Source organism: Pieris napi, chromosome 24, assembly GCF_905475465.1.
Source record: "Pieris napi chromosome 24, ilPieNapi1.2, whole genome shotgun sequence".
In the NCBI taxonomy this organism is placed as follows: domain Eukaryota; kingdom Metazoa; phylum Arthropoda; class Insecta; order Lepidoptera; family Pieridae; genus Pieris; species Pieris napi.
The window spans coordinates 1,416,202-1,442,015 of NC_062257.1; the positions used below are offsets into that span (position 1 = coordinate 1,416,202).

Below are 25,814 nucleotides of genomic sequence, written 5' to 3' on the forward strand. Positions count from 1 at the left end.
GAGCAACGAAGGAGGCTGGTCCCAAATAACTTTCCAAAGAAAGTGAACAATTTTTGTGTGATAGAGCGATATTAGAGCCACTCATGGCCACGTGTAATACCTTTTCAGAATCCCTATTAAATGCGCCAAAATTTGTAGTACAGGGACACTTTTCGGTGGAGTAATTTTTTTTCACAGTGGGGTCCAAAGTAAAGAAAAATTTATGATTTGAAAAAATGTTATATCGTATCACTTAATATTATCATGAATACACTCAATAAACAACTACAAATAGTATGTCTAACGCAAGAACTCATCAGTACCAATCTAGTGGATATTATGAGAAAGATACAGGATGTAGATATTTTCGAATTTTAAGAAGAATTAGTAAAAAAAAAATCAATTTTCATATAAAACCAAAATAAATCATAACTCTGCAGGGGTTGACAGGGGTTGAACTTCTCTCAAACGACTGGACCGATTTTGATGAAATTTTTTGTGTGTGTTCAAGGGGATCTGGGAATGGTTTAGATTCACAAATCACGCTGGCGCTGCAGTCGGTACTTTCATACTTTAATATCCTAATAGCTTGAAATATCATGCAGGACAACGTCTGTGGGGTCCACTAGTAAAAATATAATATACTAATGATTTCTGTTAATATTTAAGAATATAATGACGTGTACAAAGGTAATAAAATATCAAAATAAAAGTTGTTTACTAATGTTTACTAGACGGAATTAAAACCATTTTTTTCCGAAGTCTCACATGGTCCTGGAATCTATGGCTTCCTGACGTGCAGAAATCCTCGAAGCGGTGAGGTCACACCGTGAAGCCTGAACGGTGCCCAGGAGGCTTCTGTGCTTCTGGAAGGAGCTACCACCACACCTAATGAGTGTCTGAGTGCGGAAGCTGAGTCCGCCAACCAACTTGATAACTTCTGCATTAATTATTGATATTTTTATCTAGCAGCTTACTACATATTTATGTTTGGTGAGTTATAATAGATTTACTTTTTTGTTGCCATGGTAACGATGTTATGTCAAATATACGGTTACCATGGTAACATACACGGTACAGCCTTTTATTTATTTCTTTACAAGACCCTCGAGGTAAGAGATTTGTAAAAGAAGAAAGATTGATATTTTTGTTCTTAAGACTGTGAGCGAGTTAAAAAAAATGGTTTATCAAAGAGGTTTTATTGAAACTCGCGTGTATCAAAGACAATAGACAATAGCTTCTTTTCAGGGTTATTAAAGGCTTGTATTGGGATAATCCTGCCATGTGTTGGTTTAATGGGAATGGAGTGTATACTAAAGATACCACGAAAGCTGGACCATTACTATGAAAGCTCTTTGAGAGGCCGACCTGTGGTTTATGATAAGGAGGGGTGGCCTGTTCATCCAGACACCAAGAAGAGAACAGTGCGTCTTGTCACCAAGTATGTTTATTAAAACAGAGTTGTAACTCTTCTTTTCGGCCTTATGATATCCAAGACAAACGTGGATGGTGAGGTCGGGTTAGATGGCCTTGTCATACCAAATCCAGGACGTACTAGAGAAGGGACAGATCAAAAGTACCCATGACCGAGGAGCATGGTGATCCTGGAAGTGGATGAAGCGAGAAGTCAGGACCGTAAGTGGAGATCAATGGTCTCTGCCTTCTCCTTCCGGAAAAGGCGTGTATGACTTAATACATCTTTTTTTTTAAATTTTTATTCCCTCTCTTTTTTAAGTGATTAGGTTTTATGAATATTATAATTGTATTGCATTATTATTATACTAATGTATGTTTCGCACTCTTGCACATCTATAATATTATTCTTACACTATTTTAAATAATGAAATATAATCATTTGCATGACGCAGGCTCATTGGCAAGACACGCTGACCGACGTTCGTACCTGTGCAATATTTTTATTACTTATTTATTTTTTGAAGTGAAAAACTGAAGGGAGATAGCGATTGAGACCGATTAAGAGAGAGTGAGAAGGGCGAATAATCTTATAGAAATTCTATTTTTAAAATTTCATAAAGGGAATTTATAAAATATTAGTATTTTATATTTTATGAAAAATAATTTATTGAAATCTCACTTGACGAATTGTAAATTAAAATGCCACGTATTTTTATTATCGAAGAAATAAATTAAAAAATTAAAATAATACAATTAGATTCATTAAATTCCTAACATATTCCTAGGTAGTATGATAACCTCGTATGTCAAAAAACCATTTATTTCTCATTCTTAGACTCTTATGTCATTTAACTGGTATAATCATGAAGTAATGACTTAATTATGTTATTAATAAATAAGTCCTTTTTACTATCTAAAACTATTAACTCTGGACATACGAGGTTATCATTCTACAGCGACGATATCCAGCAGGTCACTACTTCTCAGCGTTCCAATGTGAGCCTTGGGCTCCAAAATTAGCTTTTTAAAACAAAAATTGCAGCATCTTGATCCGCAGATCTCAGCCGTACCCAAATCTTCCAGATTAAAGAACAATGAGTGGAAAGCGTGTACTTAAATCCATCGGAAGTACGTCGTCGATAGGATCTGCCCACAATGGAGCTAATTACATCGTGTGGCGGCGGAACCAGAACAATAGCCGGCGGAGACTATTTCTATTTATTTACATGCCTTTTGTTTGACCATTGCTACGAAGGTTTACGTGCTAAGGAGGTTATATTTGAAACTAAGGAGGTTGGTGCTAAGGAGGTTTTTTATTTGAAACTTCTCCTGCTTTTTGGAGGTTATATAAATAAATAAATCAGTGGCGCTACAACCTTTTTAGGTCTAGGCTTTAAATTTATGTATCTGTTTCACGATCATTTGTCAAGAAATAGGCAAGTATCTGCCTTCTGTGCCTGACACACACCGTCGACTTTTTGGGTCTAAGTCATGTCGGTTTCCTCGCGACGTTTTCCTTGACCGTTCGAGGGAATGTTAAATTTGCACATAGAAAGAAAGCAGTGAACGGTTGACTAGAAACAAATATACCTTTAACGTCTGTCTCACGTTTGTTTTTATCGATTAATGGCCGATAATGGATGCCTGGGGTACTCAATTTTAATTTAACATTAAATCAGTGGAGCTACAACCTCTTTAGGTCTGGGCCTCAGATTTCTGGATCTGTTTTACATTTTTAAATCTAATAGGCTAGTAGGTGATCAGCCTCCAATGACTGGCACATGTCGACTTTTTGGGTCTAAGACATGTCGGTTTCCTCACGATGTTTTTCTTCACCGTTCAAGCGAATGTTAAATGCGCACATAGAAAGAAAGTCCATTGGTGCACAGCCGGGGATCGAACTTACGACCTCAGGGATGAGAGTCGCACGCTGAAGTCACTAGGCCAACACTGCTCAATTTAAATTTAGTTTATTTAAAATAGCGTAGTCAGTACATTAATATTTAAAAAAATGTGTTGGAACGCCTTGTTTTAGCTACCCAAGCGTTCAATTATGTACCTTATTCGTCTTGAAGTTCATGTTTTAAAATCCGGTTATTTTAAATGTCACAGACATTAGACATTGTTAATTTATAGCCTCAGGTCAAGGTTGCGTTAGCGGAAGTTTAATAAAATTCGTACTAAAAATATAAAGTTTTACCTAAATTTTAAAATAAATATTCTAAACAGACAAAAGCACTGAAGGAAGTAATAAAACTAAAAAATCGGTTGTCTGTAAAGTCGGTTTACTGACGATAGTTGAACGTGACAACGTCATTAAAAAATATTGATGGGATGGTTGCATTTTTCAAAAGAAAAAAAAAATTATTTGTTTGATAGGTATTTTGTATGGATATAGAGAAGGAGGTAAATGGAAATCACAATTGAATTGATCAAGTTACATTTATTTGTACGCATAAATACAATTATGTCAATTTTAAATGGAACGCCTCAGAGCGAGGTAACGCCTCAAAGCGAGGTAACGCCGCATGAGTCATGTTTTTTCGTGCGTGCAGCCGGCTCCATCGAATTATAAGACGTTGTCACGTCAAAAAGGCGCAATAGTCCACAGACTACAGTTGATAACACAACATGACAATGACAATTAATACTCTGATTATATCAGAGATAATATCTCTATCCTCAAATTTAGATTTTTTTCCCTTTGGAGTAGACTCTTGGGGTACATGATCATCTGTTTTGGCTTTTACCTTAGTAATAATTAATTTACAAATAAGTTTCACTTCTGACATGTGAACTTTGTACGCACGCACTTTTTAATATTTTTAACTTGTAATTTAGACTAAAAGTGCCTTTTAAATAGACTTAACTGAAATAAATGATTTGACTTTGACTTTTAAGCGTACATATTGGCGTGATATATTTTACTTTCTATGTAATATTATTATTTGCGTCACATGTGTCATGTTTAATAAGAATAAACTTTAAACCTAATATTTTTTTAACCTTAATAAAATGTTAAACTAAATTGTGCGGGCTCTTCCATGATAAACATACATTTTGCTTATCAAAGTTCTATGTTTTGAATGAACTTATTATTTGTTTTTAAAACCTAACTAAGCAATTACCCGACAACCGGAGAGCGTTCTATATGGGCGTTTAAACGCCAAGTTCCCATTGAACTTTCTTTATGGAAATTTTTATTTGTTGTAACAACAAAAAAATTAAAATTAAGACTTAAATTACGTCTTCTTGTATGTGATTTTACATAGTAGTGGTGCGTGGCAAACACTTTTTTATAGAGCAGAGGGCAAACGGGCAGGAGTGCCTGATAGTAATGCCAGAAGGCGAGAAGTCTTTAATGAATTGGTACGGTCTTGAGGGACCCTAAGTCTAATTGGAGTGGTTCAATTAAAACAAATTTATTATAAAAACATTTTATTAGCAAACTTAAGTAGGAAAGTAGAAATATATAAATTCCATAAAAAACTGTAAAATTGTAAATATGGTATAAGTTTTAACATTCGATGTAAAAAGATTGCGTTGTATAAAAATATAGCAACATTTAGAGTCAACTTAGACAATATGTCAAATTCCATCAAATTTTGACGAACGAAAGTCAGCCTTATGGGTGAGTTTCATTTTTGATCCATAGCGCTAAGTATGACTTACATACGTCAAAAATTACATAATTATTGTCTCTGAATGTTACAAAAGTTGGCACGGCGCAAGAGTCAGACAAAACCAACCCAAGTTACAGGAACATTTAGAGTCAAGACTTGGTGACATATTTTAGTCTCATATTTTCTGAATCTTACGTTAGCGCTAAGTATGACTTACATACATCAAAAATTACATAATTATTGTCTCTGAATGTTACAAAAGTTGGCACGCCGCAAGAGTCAGACAAAACCAACCCAAGTTACAGCAACATTTAGAGTCAATACTTGGTGACATGATTCTCATTTCTGAATCTTACGTAGCGCTAAGTATAACTTACTTAGGTCAAAAATTATCATAATTCTCGACTCTGATTGTTGTACAAGTTGGCACGCCGCAAGAGTCAGACAAAACCAACCCAAGTTACAGCAACATTTAGAGTCAATACTTGGTGACATGATTCTCATTTCTGAATCTTACGTAGCGCTAAGTATAACTTACTTAGGTCAAAAATTATCATAATTCTCGACTCTGATTGTTGTACAAGTTGGCACGCCGCAAGAGTCAGACAAAACCAACCCAAGTTACAGCAACATTTAAAGTCAAGACTTGGTGACATGATTCTCATTTCTGAATCTTACGTAGCGCTAAGTATAACTTACTTAGGTCAAAAATTATCATAATTCTCGACTCTGATTGTTGTACAAGTTGGCACGCCGCAAGAGTCAGACAAAACCACCCCAAGTTACAGCAACATTTAGAGTCAATACTTGGTGGCATAATTCTCATTTCTGAATCATACGTAGCGCTAAGTATAACTTACTTACGTCAAAAATTATCATAATTCTCGACTCTGATTGTTGCACAAGTTGGCACGGCGCAAGAGTCAGACAAAACCAACCCAAGTTACAGCAACATTTAGAGTGGTGGCATAATTCTCATTTCTGAATCTTACGTAGTGCTAAGTATGACTTACATACGTCAAAAATGACCTAACTGATAACTCTCGACTCTGAACATTAACATTTCAATGATACTCAAATATTTTATTTAGTCCCAAATAAAGCTCTGTAAAATTTTATACAATTTCAATTAATGACCCAATAATTATTATTAACAGCCGCAAAGTTGACATCAGTTTGCTTTATATAATTTCATATATACTTGAGCCATGAGCAAAACAACAATTAAGCCATTAAATTAACGGGAAAACCTTTTTCGTACGTTTATATCTTTTTACATCTAATAAGGTTATATTTTTAATAATGATGGAAGACAAATTGTCATACAGTTATTGATTGTTGAGATTGTTTAAGAAAGTTTAGAAATTGTATTTATTTTGTAAACAGGGACTAATTAGTTCTCTATGCCTAGTATTTTGAATATGGAATCTAGTTGTTTCAATCTCCAAGGAGATCGATCACGGACTTTGTATGAAAACGTTACTGGCCGTCAAAAAATAGTTGGCGCGACCAAATAAAAAGAAATACATAGATTACAGAGTAGATTGTTTATAGCGACACTTTAATTCCCGAGATAAATTATCAAAGTCTTTCTTAATCGATTAAAAGAAAAAAAAAAATTTGCATATATAAATTCAAAAATATTGCGCGCGGGATTTCTTTTTTGTATTTATTCAAACGGCAGAAGTCTTACAACGATACCGCCTTTTTTGCAGCCGATACACACTTCGGAAGACTTGCCACAGACTATGCAACATTATCTCAACAATCAATAAACAGTTACCATAAACAATAATCACAGCTCTGATTAAATCAAATTCCATTCGTTTCCATTCTTAATAATTCTAAATAAATAATATTGTACAGGACGGTTTGAGGGACGAAGTGTAATTTTTTGAGCAATATTTTTATAAATAATATATTTACAAACGTCGAAAAATAATTTTAATTCATCCACGTCCACCAAACATTAAACGTAAAAACTTAATCTAAAAGTTTTAATAAAATCTAAAAATCATCTCAGGAACAAATGCAAAACTAAATAGTCGGATTTATAATTTCATAATCAGATCCAAAACAATTATTACGATAGAATATATTAACAACCATTATAATTATGTTGTATAACTAAGTAGCCAATCTTATTATCTATGGTAAATCTCTCGAAAAACTTATACATAACTATAATAAATTCGCTAATTTCAAATAAGACCTAATGAGATACAAGTGGTTTGTCACGTTATTTTCCACGTTTAGATTAATATGAGTATTTCATTACCACTTTTATCGTAAACGATAAATTTTTACATAATCTGTCGAGTAACTTGAATCAGAACTTATTCTACATGAGTATAGACAACAGTTCGTTGTGTCAAATATAGTCTCTGGTTGGACAGAGAGATCATAGGGCAGTGTTATGTGCTAATGAGTCACCAAAATGGCAAGATATAATTAAAACTTAATCTAATTTCAATTAATGGTTTTACATTGAATTCTAAACGAAAGTAGAAAGTTTGGAAACTATAATACTGTCTTAAAACAAGTTATGGTGTAACATTATTGTTTTCTATATAAATATTTTTATATTAATATTAAGTATGCAAATGACAATAAAAATAGTTGCAATGGAAAGTTCATATGCTGCGCGATATTTGACTATAAAGAACAAATAAAAATAGCTATAAAATGCTTCTATCACTTTTAATATACAATTATTTATTGAGTATCGTTCCGAGTATTAGGGTGCGGCTTTATAAACAAAGAAAGTCCAATTTGAGGAAAGGAGATCTATTTCAAGATTGAGTCGATTGTTACAGATTAATAGCAATCATGGCTCACCTGTAAAGGGAGCGATTAATGTAGTGTATGGGAGAAACATAGCAATTTTAGATTTTCAAGAGAAATTTAAAAGGCCACAAAATTCCAAGATAATAGTTCGAATTCGAAAGTTTCGTTATATATGAGGAAAAAATGTTGCTAAAATTAGATACAATATTGCATTGAGTGTATGCTCGAGTGAAAGATAGCAGACCGTTTTGACTATTTTTTTACTATTTTTAGAAAGTTCTTTTATACATTGCAGGAGAAATTGCACTTAGCTAGATGTAGATGTTATAATTATCTAATAATGGGACTACGGTCGACTCTCGATGATTTGAAACTCAAGAGGCCAGACATAAAGTTCAAATTAGTTTTTTTTATTTGCAAACGGGCAGGAGTCTCATCTGATGGTTAGTGATACCGCCGCCTATAGACACTCAAATTATTAGAGGGCTCGCAAGTGCGTTGCCAGCCTTTTAAGAATAGTACGGTCTTTTCTTCAGGATCCTATGTCTGTTCACACTTCAAATTATAGAGATGAAATTATATTGCATGTTGGCAAGCAAGATATTCCTTCAACTCTAAATCACCAACGGGCACAAATAAAATTGATTTTATTCAATTTATCCAGTGTTTTTCAAAGGAGCGGAAAAAAATCAAATTATCGAAAGTATTTAGTAATTATCATGATATTTAGGCACTATCTTTCATCGCAGCATCAATATTTTGTTCTTGCGCTTTGATAGTTAGGAAAGAAATCCCACAAATTTCCTCTAATCAAACATTTATATATATGAAAAGGTATACGAACATTTGTTCTGTTTACGCGCTTTGACAGCTGGGAAAGAAATCCCACAAATTTCCTCTAATCAAACATTTATATATATGAAAAGGTATACGAACATTTGTTCTGTTTACGCGCTTTGACAGCTGGGAAAGAAATCCCACAAATTTCCTCTAATCAAACATTTATATATATGAAAAGGTATACGAACATTTGTTCTGTTTACGCGCTTTGACAGCTGGGAAAGAAATCCCACAAATTTCCTCTAATCAAACATTGATAAATATGAAAAGGTATACGAACATTTGTTCTGCTTACGCGCTTTGACAGCTAGGAAAGAAATCCCACAAATTTCCTCTAATCAAACATTGATAAATATGAAAAGATATACGAACATTTGTTCTGCTTACGCGCTTTGACAGCTGGGAAAGAAATCCCACAAATTTCCTACAATCAAACATTGATAAATATGAAAAAGTATACAAAATAGCTTAGTGAACACTAATCTAAAAATAATCTAGCTAAAGCTAAATATTATCGGTAACGGACGGATTTACATACAAATTAACAAATATGTCATAAATGTTATTCATATCACTGACACTCGCAATAACTGTCTCTACATCTACTTAGCACCTATCCAAATTCATGTGATCAGCCTTCGAGGATTCGTTTATTTTAATACATTTATTATCACTGTGAAAAATATTGACTATTATGCGAGTTGGAACTGTGGACTGGGTGGTTATCTCTGCTTTGTTGGCTTAGCTCCGTTCGCTGCAGCTGTCTTCTGCGCGATATGTGTCTGGTAATGTTTGGCCAGATGAGCCTTTTGCCGAAAGCTTTTGCCACATAACGAACAGGTGAATGGCTTTTCTCCTGTATGCGTTCGAACGTGGACGTTCACTGAGTATTTGTCTTTGAACCCTTTCGAGCAGATTGAACAGTAATGGAGGGATCTCTCCTTTCTCACGCCATTTGATGTCGACGTCGCCGCTTGGACTGCTGTCCCGGATTGTGCTTGTGACGTTGGTGAAGTGTTCTTATTCTGAAACCTTTTATGTTTTTTCCCAATCGATTTCGTACTGGACACGGTAGGGGATGCCGTCATCATCTGCAAATGCTGGGATAGTTGAATCTCTCCAGCTGGTATCATTGTAACGAGCTCACCGTTAACGTTGTGAATATTATATACACTGCGTGAAGGGTCGATGGGCTCCACGGTACAGAAAGGTTGTACAGATTCTCCTAGTTCCGTTGTTATTCTCTTCAGTTTCTCATAATCATCAGAATATGTCACGTCAAGCTGGGAGAATAGTAAATCGTCAACGCTCTGTGTTGGCGTTGAATTTTCGCCATTGGAAACAACACTTGCAGTTGGATCTTCTAGTAATATTGAAATATTAACATTACCATTCTGTGGTGCTATTGACATTAGCAGCTCTGCATCTGTGTCCTTGTTATCACACTGATACATTGACGGGACATCCGCCTTGTTATTATTATTAATAATAACCCTTTTTAATTCCGCCTCTGCGTCAAGTTTTGTCAAACTCTTTTGTAAGGTATTATAACGTAGGAAAGCTTTACCCTGCAATGCACTTCTCAGTAACGATTCGTTTGATTCCGTATTTTGGTCTGTTAACTTCCAATCGTTATTGTTGTTATTGAATTCAACTTGTCCATCTAAAAGTGATGTAGCAATAATGGGACTTCGATTTGTCTCATCTTTCTTGTCACTTTGGAATTCACTTTCATCGTAACTGAATGGCTCAACTTTTACAAGTGTTGTTGTGTTTAAATCTGTGCTTCGGTTTTCAGACGAGTTCTCTTCATAGCTGAAGCTCTCTACTTTAGGTAGTATGTTTGCATTCAGCGTGTCTTGGTTGAAGTCGTTGGGGAATCCATTCATATTCAAGATAGATTCAAGATCGAGGGAAGAGTTTGGTTCTATATCAGCCGGGCTAGACATAGATACGTCTTCATCTTTAACCCAATTGTCTTGATTCAGTACAGTGAGAGTATAAATCTGCCCATCTGTGTTATTACTGATAAGTTTATTGGAAATGGCGGTATCCGTGCACGGGTGTGTTCCACTTATCTCATTATCTTGATTCCAGTAAAATTTGTTCAAATCCTCTAACATAGCCGTTTCTAAACGATCACGATCTCTGTCCACATTCCATATGGAGTCGAAACTTTGTAATGAATTGGACGTGGTTGCCGTGGTCATAGTATTACTAGTGGTCTGATTACACGTTACACTCAACAGGTTGTTGTTATTCTGTTCTTTGGGCTCCTCGGATAATAAGGGATTGGAACGTGAGTCCGGTGATTCCATGAATACGTTAACGGAACGCATTTGTTGTTTGTATTGGGCGTCTGTTATCTCGTTAGATGTTACAAAATCAAAGAAATCTGATTTTGATAGTTCGGGTGCAGTGGCCGTCATGTCTACTGTTACTTAGTTAATATCTAACCTATACGCATAAATAATCACCTCGTCCAGTTGTTTGTACTACAATTAATATATCTAAGTAAATACACGTGCTATAACCCGATTTGACTTGTACTTTATTGGCAGTCGCTAGTGCGGCGGTAACTGATGATGCTTGTGGAGTGGGACTTCTGGGGCTACTCAGATGTGCCTATTATAACAGCGATAGGCGGACCAACAGAGTGTGCAATCTTGATCCGAGCGTTCCTTTTTCCCATCATTCACTCCAAGCTCTGCCTGCACGTGGATAAGTCAGACGTCTAGCTGATGAATGAGGTGTGACTCCATGATATCTGAAACGAAAAACGATAAATTAGAGATATACAAACGCTACAATATTTTAGGTCTGGGCCTCATTCTCTATCTGTTCCATGATCATTTCTAATAGGTCAACCTTCTGTGCCTGACACACTCGACTTTTTGGGTCTAAGGCATGCCGATTTCCTCACGATATTTTCCTTCAACGTACGAGCGAGTGTTAAAGGCCCACATAGTAAGTCCATTGGTGCACAGCCAAGTATCGAACGTACGACCCCAAGGATGAGAGTCAAACGTTGAAGCCACTAGTCTGCTGTTCGTACGCTGCTGTAATCTGTATGTACATGAACTCAAATTTGTAATCATATTTCCAGTGGTGTATTGGCCAATTTTCATTTGAAATTAAATTTTAAATTGGTGAATTGGCGAATTTTTATTTATTTATTTACACTTTGTTGCTTTATGATATAAAAATGTAACAAAATTACAAGTTAACGAAAGGCAACTGGCGGCCTTATCGCTTTCGAGCGATCTCTTCCAGGCAAGCACTGTGAGAAAATAAAAAAAAATGTATTAAATTACATAAGGTAGGCAAAAAGTGCAAAAATACATGTATTACATATACTTGTAAAGAAAAAGAAACTAAACAGGAACAAAAAAACCAAACTAAACTAATAAAGGATACATTAAAAAAAATATATAATAATAATAATAAAAAGTGCACATTTTGATTTAATTTAAGATCAGTCTCACGTCATTTAGTAGGTATTATTAAAGTTAGGGATACGATGTGGACAGGTAATGTTTGTACGGAAGAAATTTAAAGGATAAATATGTTAACTAACAAAGTATTTATCTTGCTGTTAGTGTTTTGTTTTCCCCTTTCAATCACATAAACATAATATGTTCTATGTTCGCTATTCTACATACTATACTACCAAACTGTAAAAATAGTTTGCTGAAATTAGGACTTTTTTGCTACCACTACGCGTTCCCTTACTTCTCATTTTACCAACACATCACTGCATATTTCTTTATCAGCTAGCAGTTATCAGCCATGTGCTTTTGTGTTAGAATTGCTGGTTTTATTTTCCGTATAAAATTTAATTGCCCATAATAGCCTGGAAACCACGACCTCAGGGTTGCCAACCGAGCACTAGATAATATGATGGTCATAAAATTATAATGAATTTGAATATATAATTAACAATAGTCGTGTGCTTAGATCCTGTATGAAATCAGGGCGAACGAGTCACGAACTATGCCTTGTCATGTTACGGCTTGATCAGTTTAGGCTTTTAATTAAGAGCAAAAATTTAACTGAGTTTCTATATTCGTTAATTTAAATCGTTAATTTAGTGTTTGTTAGTTGTTATAAAATCATTGTTTATTGACAAGTTCACCTAACCCAATCCACCAGGAAATGCTAGTCAATATTATATAAATTTTGCGGTTCGTTAGTCTCACTAACGCCCGAACCCAATAATTAATCCACAGTCTCAGATTGTTTTCAAACCATGACAGTCGATCGATCTCCTATCTGCATCCCAATAACCATACCCTACGAAGACAATCCATTTTTGGCGACGGTTAAAATGCTCTTTGTTGTTCCATTTTACCGAGTTTTCACTCATATTTGATAATCAATATAAACCGTACAAATAACATTCAAATATACATGTGAATGTTTAAAACATAACAAAGAGTTTTTAATCATTAAAAAAACTGGTATTAATTAAAATCTGTTAAAATAATTAACTGTTCGAGCTTTCGTCAACTGTCCTTTTCATACAAAGGTCTATCCACAGACGCTGATACGACCTCCCATGGATAGCTTGTATCGACAGACGGCTATTACAATCCGTAGATTGGTTATTGGCACACTAGTTACAACATTTGGATTAAGATTACTATCTTAGATGGTGGATTATGTTATTGGGTTCTTATATCTTAAAATATTTGAAAAAGATCAGGGAAGGTTTAAACGGTGGGAAACGTAAATAACAATTAAAGAAATAAAGAAAAATTGGATTATGTTCTCTGAATGAGTTTGTTTAGGCGTATCTGCAATCACTACTCTCGCCGTCTAATTCCGTCTTTTCGTATGTAAAAAAACAAAAGAAAACAGTGATACACACACAAATGAATCACGGTGATCTAAGTGACCATGAGCTTGGGTATTTACTATTTATTTTTAAAACTTCTATAGTGTCGACAGCGGGGTGAAGACATTAAAAAAGGCAGTCGATATTTGTTTTTGCTTAATAATAAACAAAAAATTACAAGTATTTTTTTAGATTTTTGTAACATTTAATTTTACCACAATTTTCATATATTTTAAATTAGATAACAGTAAACTTTAATAAACGAATAAAATAAAAAATAAAATCACGGTACGGCCGTATTAAATAATTTCAGACATTTGTTTATTTATTAAAGTTCACTATATCATATTATAATGTATTATGTATATGTTATAAGCTATCTATTCTAAAATACAAGACAATTATGGTAAACATAACTCTTTCAAAAGTATTAAAAATATTACACTTCCAATTTTAGATTTGACTTTGACTTTGATTATGTGAATAAGCAAAAAAATACTCTCAAAATAGCGGATTATCAGGCACATAACAATGTTTTATAATTGATCAGTCTATAATATATCAAGATATAAGTAAATTGTTGTACAATGTTTTTCGATCAAAAATTTAACGAATTATTATTACGCGTAAAACGAGAAATGGCTGTCAGGTGACACGAATTGGAGCGAACCTGTGGACCGAAACGACGTATAATATTACATCTACGGTTACAATAAACTCGTTCATGTTTTCGAAAAATCTTGCGATATTAAGGTAAGGTTTATTTAAATCAATTATTTAAAACTCTAACTGGGCGTTCAGTTTCTGGTTGCAAAACTACAGTCAAACCTGAGCTACTCGTATATAAATCAATATATAACTATTATTTAGGGAGCCTCATAGCCTAGCGGTCCTATTAAGTGGCAGCTAGGTGAGGGGTACCGGGTTCGATTCCCGGTTCGAGGGCAAACTTTAATTTAATTTAAATTTGATATTTTGCCCTCCCAAAACCTCTATAAGTGAGTAACATGAACCGCGTGAACCTCTATAAGTGAGATTGATACTTGCCTATACCTCTATAAGCGACATTAAAACGCATTTAACTTTTGATATTGACTCATTCTTAAATTTCGAGTGACTCTCATTAAATTCAAACCAAATGTGCGTCACATTAAACTACAAGCTGCCACCTTTTCAGAATGCCAAATCATAAAATGACTGCTTCACGACTGATTTGAGAGCGACCGCCGATGCGAAAACCGCTGTGTGAGTTCGTGAAGTGAGTTACAGAATCGCAGGGCTGATTTTGAATATTGTTTTCAAGTTCAAAAATATTAATAGATTTTGAGATCGAATATCGGTGGTGTTCCAATGGATTTCTCTTCCGATGTGGAGCAAGGCAACAAAAATTACACTCAAAAACATTGACAGGCACATAATACTTGCCTTCATTTTGATTTGCACTACTTGCAGGCGAAAGTTTAAATGTAAATGAATTTAAACTTTCAATTAATTTAATTGAAACTACTTTTATAATTGCTTGAAAAACTTTTATACAGCAGTGGCCTAGTGGCTTCAGCGTGCGACTCTGATCCCTGAGGTCGTAGGTTCCCCTGTGTAGCAATAATAATAGTAATGTTGATACCAACCCCCACGACACCTCAGAGACTCAGGCCTGCACAGGATTATACGTTTAGATGTTCGTTTGAGAACACCCGTGCAGTAACCAAAGTACCTCGGTGCGGCTTTGAATACCGGTGGGGTTTGACTTCGTACGTACTACTGTTCTAGCCAATCCCGACGTCGCCTCAGAGACTCGGGCCTGCACGGGATTAGACGTTTAGATGTTCGTTTGAGAACACCCGTGCAGTAACCAAAGTAACCTCGGCGCGGCTTTGAATACCGGTGGGGTTTGACTACGTACGTTTTGTCAAGACGGTTCGACGTATCGCTGGCACCGCCTCAACCCACGCACCCCTGCTAGTGCGTAATTGTAGGATGTTGTCTTGAAATGAAACTGCGCCTTGTTCTTGTTTCTTGCTTCGCCGATTATTCTTGGGTCCCAGTTCGTTGTCGGAGGAAAAAGAGGATTTTGCGTAAATCTCGCCGAGCTTAAGTACTCCAACAGTATACCGCGACGAGAGCTGCGCTTACAGACTCTGCGCGCGTATACCGCGACGAGAGCTACGCGACCCTTTTATTCGGCGAAGCATTTTATTAATTTATTTAACTATATTTTTCCCTTAGATTATACATATTTTTATCTAATTTATACTTAATTTCTACCTTTGAGCTACTAACAATATTCTTATTTTTCTTATAGCTCATATCTACTTAATTTATATTGTATATATAACTTAAGTAGATATAACACTAACTTATAATAATCTATTCCTATTTATACATATGAGTCGCCAACAAGTAATAAGTTTTTATTTGCAAAGAAAGTGGTACATTTAGTTTGATTAATTATAAAAAAAAATGGTGCGTGTACTTATGTACGCGCGTAAGAAGTTATACTTCTTTGGCTTTCTTTATTTTTTTTAAATATTAAATAATAAATAATCAATATTAAGCGTTAATAATTTAACAATATTTAATATTTAGTATATTATTCAATTATTAATTAATATTAATAATAATAATTATTATATTATATTATTAATTCAATTTAATAACTAGGTATGTTTCATAACCTTTTAACTAAGTATAAATAGGTCTTTGTGAAAAAGCATTGCTAAATTTCTTTAAAAAAATAATTAAAACTGCTTTATTTGTTTAAAAGATAACAAGTAGATTGTCTTATTCCCATCTCGCTCGCACACGCTCGGCGCCCATACTGAATTTTGTGTCACGGTGCGCGCGCATAGTAAAATTTCACTCTCATAAATTTTTCATAACGCGCCTAAAGAAGTATAACTTCAAAAAGACCGCACAATCATATAAAATAGGCGTGCAAATGTAATATCAATTATCATGATGTCATAATTATAAGAACAGTTAAGTATAATTGTTGTCAAAACTTATGATCAAAACCTCTCCCACTATATAATTGGCACCTTGCCTTTAAAAATTTATTCACCCTCCCCTTGAAACGGACATGACTATGTGCGCATTTAACATTCGAACGATTAAAAACATCGTGAGGAAACCGGCTTGCCTCAGACCCAAAACGTCGACATACTTCAGGCATAGGAGGCTGATCAATTGCCTATTAGATTGACAATCATGAAACAGATTCAGAAACCTGAGGCCCAGACCTAAAAAAGGTGGTAGCGCCACAGATTTATTTTCTAAAAACAAGATAGTTATCTGTTTAAAATTGCTCAACAAAAGTTAATACCACCCAGTTGACCTTCATTGGTATCGCAAAAATGTGTGCGTAATACTCTCAGCGGGAAAACGACCTTTACCGTCTATTGTCTATTAAATAACTTATTCCACGACTAGAAACACATTTTTATAATAGGCCAGAACAGCCCTGCGATTTCTATAAATAATAAAAATATAATAAAAATAAAATAAATAATAAAAATTCTGATAAATAATAAGCTACAAGCTCCCACCTTTTCAGAATGCCAAATCATAAAATTACTGCTTCACGACTGATTTGAGAGCGACCGCCGATGCGAAAACCGCTGTGTGAGTTCGAAAAGTGAGTTACAGAATCGCAGGGCAGTCATTAAAGGGCTACGGACCATGGACCTATCGGGATCGGTTACGTACTTCGATCACTCAAAAAGAAAAGCAAAATTATTTATTTGTTCAGCTATTGTACAGTTATTTCGACTATGTATTTGCGTGTTGTTCCCACGAGAATGTAAGTGCTCCTATTTCACCATGCCTCCTGCTGATAGAGGACAAATCTTTGATTTTAATTTATTATTATTAATTACTTAAGATGTCATGTGGAACATGGTGTAATGGTTGCAGCTCCTTACAAACGTTGTGTAAAAAAAACATGGCGATTAAAAAGAGTGGCGGTGAGTTTATTGCCCAGTTCTTCTCTTCCGTTCTACGCCCTTAATTTGAGAACTGGCAGTAAATGTAAAATTAGAAGCATTTAGCATTCAATATGTATTTCTTTATTGACGTTATAAGTGTAACGGGTAACCTAAATGAATAAACGATTTTAAATAAAAGGAATCTACGTTCTTCGATCACTCCAGTGAGCTTTCGTCCTGCCATTCGCGCGAGGTCCAAGACTCCTAATCTATCTAACTCCTCCAATACCTGGTCTTCGCTGTATTCTGGGCATTTACTGGATGAAAACGATATCTTACTAGCAACTTTGGGAGCGCTGCCGAGGAACCCCGATCAGGCAGCGACGCAAATGGAAATGGATAGGCCATACACTCCGGATCCCAATCATATTCCCAAGCAGGCGCTTGGAAACCCGCAAGGAAATCGGAAGCGTGGGCGTCTCAGGCTGGTAAAACAGTTGCAGATGATGCAAAGAGAGCCAGAAAGACTTGGAGCGAGGTGAAATATGAGGCTCAAGACCGAGACTCACGGTGGAAACTCTCTGCCCCATCTAGGGGCAAAGTAAATAAGCCGATCCGGCAATTTAAGTTGCAAAAAAACACTTCGTTGCAAAAAACAATAAATCAAACACAATACAAAAAAAAAATTATAAGGGATGCAACGGGCGGCCTTATCGCTAATAAGCGATTTCTTCCAGGCAACCCTAGTTAAAGAAAAAACTAAAAAAAGAAACATGATTCGTGCGAGAAGTGCAGAAACAAATGTTATATAAAAAAAATATATATATATATACATAGTACCTTAATCTAAAGTAATACAAAAAAAAAATATTAACAACAGACTAAAAACTGAAAAGCTAATCTTACAAATACATGGACAGCAAATAGTGATGTAAAAGGAAACATAAGATTTATACAAGTCACGATTGATCAGGATAGGATAAGGTTAAGAAATGTTTATGCAGAAGAGTTTTAAAAGATGATAGAGAGGTAGCCAATCGTACGGAGTCGGGCAGCGTATTCCACAACTTAATGGCGGAGATTGTGAATGAATTGCCTAAGAAGGATGAAGTGTGAGAAGGAATTTCCAATAAACATCTATTAGAAGAGCATAACATATAGTTAGAAGGACCTAAGAACCAAACAAACCTATATATTGGTATATATTAACAAACCTATACCAATATAGTGGCACCTGAAGAAGAACATTTATATATTTTTGAAGGCTTTTAAAATAGTACGTAATCACCAAACACTATTTCGTGTTTTAATGTTTTCTTTGAAAGAAGAAAACGTATAACTTTTTTGTTTTATAAAGGTCATATGTGACCGCAAGACACGATTATTTATCATTAGCTTGATTACTTGAATTTCTCTTCTAGGAATAAAAAACTACTTAGATGTGTAATCATCCGCTTACGGCTTTTCGCTTTTAACACGTTTCAACATCGCACTTTTTTTTCGCATTAAGTTCGGTGGCGGTTGTTGTATGTTCAGATATATGTTAAATGAAACACTTTCTTTGAAGTTGGGTAACTGACTTTAATTGTTTAAAATATGAGCTTATAACTTAGGGGTAGTGGGTTTGCGACGCTGAATTAACAAAAAACTAACTTGACTTACTAAAGACCTACAACGCACTAGCGGCTGGCCGCAATGCGGTGTGCCGCTGCGGCAGGCCGCACATCGATTATTACATGAATCCGCACGATAACAACGCACTGACTTGCGGTCAACCGTCAACCGCTCCGGTTGATCTGGAGCTGCGGCGAGACGCACCGGTTGAATGATGCGGCGCGCCGCATCCCCTCCACGCATTCGGCGCGGTTAGCCGCAAATACCACGTCCTACCCGCCTCAGTCATCGCTTGTTCCTTGCGCTAGACACTACGCAGAGTTTTTTGACGATATTTTCTACGATTATATAAATAAATAACTGCCGCAACTTCTTCAACGTCCATCATGTGAAATATTTCAAGAAGCACTTGACGAGTGACGATTGCGGCAGACCGCAATAGGACCGCAATAGGGACGGTTAGCCGGAATACGGCATGCCGCTCCGGCAGACCGTATATACTGCGGCCTACCGCAGCGGCACACCGCATCACGGCCAGCCACTAGTGCGTTGTAGGCCAAAGAGTTCGTGAATCTAAGTGACACTTATGTTATTGGACATGATCGGAAATTATTAAATTACAATTTATGAGTGTGGTAAAAACTAAAGGGCTCATATTGGCTTCAAGTGTGTGATGATTGTTGACATTTTGTTTACGCTTCTAATTATTTTATTTTTAGTTTCATAACTCGCGCAAGTATTGAACAATGTTTTATCTCTTTCTGTCAAATTGTACTTACGCTGTGATCAAAAGAGACAGAACCATTTATTTTGTATAACTTTTGTGATATTCTTTACAGCCAGAGTGAATTAGTATTAAGTGTCTTAACACTGTTAGTGTATAAAAGTGTCTTTGTCCTAATGGACTGTAAGAATTAATGAACACTATGCTTAAATTTTTATAAAAAAAACAGCGTCGAGCAATCTTGTCCGATTTCTGTATCCATTTGTATCTTTTACTATTCAAGTGGGTCATCAGCCTTTTGTGCCTGATCAGTAGCGTAATTATAATATAACATAACTTCAGAGTTATCATATGTAAATCATTTACATATGATCGGCAATAATTTAAAAAATACAAGACAAACAATTTTTGAAGTAAAACTTCCTTAGGGTAAAATTATTAAAAAACGTCACGAAGATGTGCAGCGTTTTTGTCGAAGAAAAGGGAGAGAGCGATTGAGAGAGAGTGGAAGGGTGAATTACCTTATAGAAATTCTATTTTTTCAATTAAAATTTCGTAAGAGAATTTATGAAATATTCGTATTTTATATTTTATGCAAAATAGTTTATTGAAATTTCAAATGACGAATTGTAAATTAATATGCCACGTTTTTTATTATCGAAGAAATACATTTAATTTTTTAATTTATTATTTGTATTAATTTTCGACACTTTTAATATTTGTCAAAGAAGATTCACTCCTGACATGTGTACTTTGTACGCACGCACTTTTTTTTATTATTTATCTGTTGTTAACCTGTCATTTTACTCTATTATAATGTAAATTTAATATTGATGTAATTACGGTTGCGTATTAACTATGAATACCGTAACATTCACTAACAATATGTCTCCAGTTAGTCTAGCAAGACTTGTTCGGCTATCTTGCGCGTTATCTTACAATCTAACTATAAACTATGTACTGGAATACTGTTAATTAAACCCATTCAATGGCTAATCTATTGAGACTGGAGATTATTAGTGTGTAGACAGGTGTATATTAAATTAATGCGGGAATAGTCACGAAAAACTCAAACAAAAGCGGTCTTTTTTACAAGTTTTTAAGTTTGACAGATTGCATAGTACTTTATGCTAATAGTCTGTGGACACATGTGGATCTATAGTCTATGGGAAGATATGTCAAGTTTAATACATGACATATGACAGTCGTAACATATTGTTTCGTTGATGAGTCGATCTAAGTTTATGAATAACAATTTACAAGAAGATTATAAATTGTATAAACATGACTACGAAAACCACTTTCATATGTATTATGCAATTAATTACCAATATCTAGTTACGATAATTAACGTATATAAAGTAATACTACAACTAACATAAATTAACATAACAAAAAGCAATAATTAACCTTAAAAAATGAAGATTTACATTGTATTACCGCTACCAAGATTGATATAAACTGATGATGTTTTAAATCGCAAAAGTTATCGCTAGAATATCGTTAATGGGTTTGTGGTACACGGTCCGCGATTCTCGAGATACGTTCACGACAATACGACCGATTTAATTGGTTGTTACATGTTTCGCATCGAACACGAAAATGGGGCATCGCTTTGCGCAGGTGCGCCAGTCATGATTTGAAATTTGCTAATATTCAAATATTCTTACAGATTTAGTATAAGTTTTAGGAATTAAAAAGGCTCACTATACACACACAATACAATAGTCTCTTTTTTTTCAGTACTGCTATGGACACTTAATGCCAGAGAGCTCGCGAGTGCGTTACCGGCCTTTTAAGTATTGTTACGTTCTTTTCTTGAAGGACCCTAAGTCGTATTGATTCGGAAATATGTACTTCAGTGGGCAGCAGGTTTCACATAGTGGTGGTGCGCGGCAAAAACTGCCTTAAAAACGCTCACTTGTGGCGGACGTCGAGGTGATACAGGTGATACAAACAATTTGTATGACAATACTTGGCGGTTAAAAAGAGTGGCGGAAAGTTTCTTGCCAGTTCTTCTTACCCGCTCTACGCCCTTGACTTGCGAACTGGTAGTAAATGTAAATTTACGATTAATTTAACTTGACAATTCAAAAGTGTACTTGGTTACCCACTTGAATAAAGATATTTTGAGTTTGAGTTTGAATATAGGGTTTTTTAAAAAGTCCGCTTTTCTGTCAGGAATACCTGTTATAATATAGTTTTTTCTAAGCATCATGTTTAATACAAAACTATAATTTTTACAAGGACCTCCTAAAGAGCCTCCAACCGTCTCCATCTCTCTCTATCTTCAGTATTTTGCTGCCAATCTTTCCCATCACCTTATAACTCGTCACACTAAAATGCAAGGACCACCGCTTTCCTTATCCTAGAACTGTATACGTATTTCCGAACCAATGACTGCGAATCCATGGGTCCCGGGTTCGATCCCCGGTTGAGACGAACATCGATGTGATGAGCATTTGGTGTTGTGCTTAGGTCTTGAGTGTTTAAATATGTATTTATATGTCTATCTATCTATAATATGTATGTATATCCGTTGCCTAGTACCCATAACACAAGCTTCACCAGCTTAGCATGGGACTAGGTCAATTGGTGTGAATTGTCTTTAACAAAAAAAAAAAAAAAAAACTGTCCATGTTAAAGACGGATTACGTGTTAATAATATCTACAAGTCATTTGTGCTAAATATGGCGTGTAAGTGGATTCCTGAGCGTGGGTACGTCAGTCAACGTGGTCAGCTCACCTCTGACATTTCGCTGAAGATGTTCGCTTTGATCTCTTGTAAAAGTGAAAATTCTCAACCTCAGAGGTCATATGTTTGGAGTTTATTTTTGCTTTTTGGACCAACCGTAACCAAACAACGTTTGTGGTACCATACTACAAATTATTAAGAAAATTCATGTCATGTATACAGCGTCCTTAGCGCAGAGACAAAACTTTTGACATTTGACACAGATTGTTGTTTAGTAGTCTGTTGTTGGTAGAAAAACAGCTTTACCATAATAAGTACATATACTTATATTCATAAATAATTCTAGGCCGCTCGTACGCATATATTTTAATTAGATTTTAAAAGTAAACATTGTTTATGATATCCCAAACCAGAAATAAACATGGCGGATTGGATTCTGGTGACATTTGAAGAAGTAATTAAATAATTGACATTTTTTTATGGCTGGCACGGTTTGTGCATTAGCTAGCGTCAAGTATAAGATTTTTATAATTCGTGCTTGCCTTAGAAATTCCACCGTGTCCTCCATGTACGGTTTAAGCACTCGCCCGGTACCGCACAACCCTCCCAAAGGCCGAGAACAAATTTAAATTAAATTAAAACTTGCCCTCGAACCGGGAATCGAACCCGGTACCCCTCACCTAGCTGCCACTTAATAAGACCGCTAGGCTATGAGGCCCTTAATTGACAATTTAAAAACTATATCTGAAATATGACATTTATTCATTTATCTCTATGGACAACATGTTAAAACTCAGAAATGGTATTTCTGAACAGAAATTATATCGTTCAATACAATAATGTCTATTCGGACATTAAAACATGATTTCCATAGACATCTGTTTCTGCTCGCCACGCCAAAGAACATTAAATAAAAGTGCAATAAAATTTCTCATTACCGTGTTTCTGACAAATAAATTGTCTGCATCCGGATTAAATTTCTAACAAACATTAATTGTGATTCATTTGTGTATATTAACCTCGTTATTTGGTTGTTTACAAAAATAAAAAATGTTTAACTAATTTAATCGTAAGCTATAATTTTTCCTATATCTTATTTTTTCTCTCTCTCTCTCTCAAACATCACGTATTAAATGGAGAACAATGAAATACTTATAAAAATATATAATATACACGTGTGATGACATGAGAACTGAAGGCGCCAGACCAGATCCATGCAACTTCCTCACAATCGAGTGAAGTGGAAGAAGTTGCATGGGTCCGCCAAGTATCCGGTATACAAAAAAAAAGAGTTTGTGTACTTATGTACACGCGTTAGAAGTTATACTTCTTTAGCGTATGGAAAAAAAATAACTAAAATGTAGTAGTGATTAACGATAAATATTAAAATTAATCAATAATATTATTATTAGTAAATACTATCACCGTCGTATATGAAATTGATTTAATAAAATAACCAAAATAATATTTATTTATTCACACTGTTTAATCGTACTGTTACGAAACACGTGTTCTAAATATAAAAATACTAGAATATACAACTTGAACATAGTTATTATCGATTCATGCCACCTAGAACTAACTTCATTCTGTTAATTTTGTGTCACGGTGCGCTCGCATCGTAAAATTTCACTCTCATAAATTTTTCATAACGCGCCTAAAGAAGTCAAAAATAATAAATAATAATAAAAAAAATGCAAATTAACAAAGCAAGGTTTCTAAAACTACTCGACGAAAAATCTCTATAGTAGTAGTTGCTGAATATCTCCACCGAGTAATTTTTCATCACAGACGCCATAGTACCCACTTTAGATATGCCAGGCCATCAAACTCAAACCAACCAAATGGACCAAAGCTGTATCTGCGTGGAGCAGGGTTCAGCTGGACCTGTGTCTATATAAGCACTCCCTTTTGACGTCTCATAAAGTTCACGACAAATAAAACAGTGTATATATTTACGGCTAATTATTTGGTTTATAACTGCGTAAGCTATGTCGAATTAATTAATCCATCTTTACAAATTATACACTTGAAATTTTCTACAGAATTTTATTTATTTTTCAAGGTTTATCAGTATCCAACTGGAAAATCTCTCTCTATCTTGAGAATTTTTCTCCCAATCTACCTATAAACACAAACTCAAAATACTTTACAAGTACACTTATGAATGTCAATAGTAAATATGTTAAATTGATTCTAAATTTACATTTGCTACCAGTTCGCAAGTCAAGAGCGTAGAGCGGGCAAGAAGAACTGGCAAGAAACTCACGACCACTCTTTTTAATCACCAAGTTTTGAGTCATACAAATTGTTTGTAAGAGCAGCCATAAATAATTGAACTTGAGCTAATCAATCAAAGGATTAGGATCATTTCAATCGTAAAATTTGTAAAAAGATTTATTAATTTACGTTTAACGACAGTTTTGAATTTATTCAGTGATACACTGCTGCGTATACCATTTATTACAATAAACTTAAGAGACACTTATTAAAAATCTATCCTTTAGAAGCTGCGTCGAAATCTGACATAAAATATTGTTTGGTCGAGTTTCCCACGCGGCAGCAACTTGCAAGTATAATAACTGGTACAACACGACCGCACTTGAGTTGTGAGAATTGATTTTACATTTAACTGGCTACATTTGGGTTGAATTTGTACCTATAATAATTTTTTTTTTATTAATTATCAGAAATACAAAATATATACATTATAACTAATTTAAAACCTTTAATGCCTGATTGAAGTAGATAAAAACTATCGTGAGAGGGGATTTTTTACGACTATGACTAGTGCGTGTTACAAGTAGAAAAACAATAAATTCTTCTTGCACAGACGCAATCTCAGATGGAAGCTACTCTATTGCTAGGTACAAGTATACACACTTTTTTTTTTCAATTGTACTTAGTAACTAGAATGGGTATGCATTATCTAAATAGTATGACCACTCCCAATTTAACCATTAAATTATAATAATTTATTCATAAACTCAAACTCAAACTCAAAATATCTTTATTCAAGTGGGTAACCAAGTACACTTTTGAATCGTCAAGTTAAATTAATCGTAAATTTACATTTACTACCAGTTCGATCATTAGGGAAGAGGGAAATGCACTTTCTGCAATGTCGCTGTTTTCACTCATACAAAGTGTGTTCTATCTGTTAAACATCAGAAAACCGTCATACAGACGTCATATTTTTGATTTCTATAAGGTAGCAAAAAATCGTTTCTAAAATTTTCCGCCTTAAGCTCCAGTCTACTCAGCCTGCTGGTTAATCCTCCACTGTTATTAAGCTTTTGTTTTATAACAAGCTAAACAAGGGTGGAACACTTATGGTAAAGTAAACGATATTCAGCGTTTCGGTTAATGCGGTAAA

At 34.9% G+C, this 25,814-nt stretch overlaps 1 protein-coding gene across 1 annotated transcript in view; it reads right to left on the reverse strand.

Annotated features, from left to right (window-relative positions):
• Positions 1-6,711: 6,711 nt before the first annotated feature.
• The window catches only part of LOC125061804 (zinc finger protein MSN2), a 91,200-nt gene continuing 72,097 nt past the window's right edge, over positions 6,712-25,814 (reverse strand). Inside the window, exon 3 of the mRNA XM_047667404.1 lies at positions 6,712-11,412. Coding sequence (XP_047523360.1) covers positions 9,368-11,074 — 1,707 coding nt within the window. The 5' untranslated portion in view covers positions 11,075-11,412 and the 3' untranslated portion in view covers positions 6,712-9,367. The remainder of the gene's footprint in view (positions 11,413-25,814) is intronic.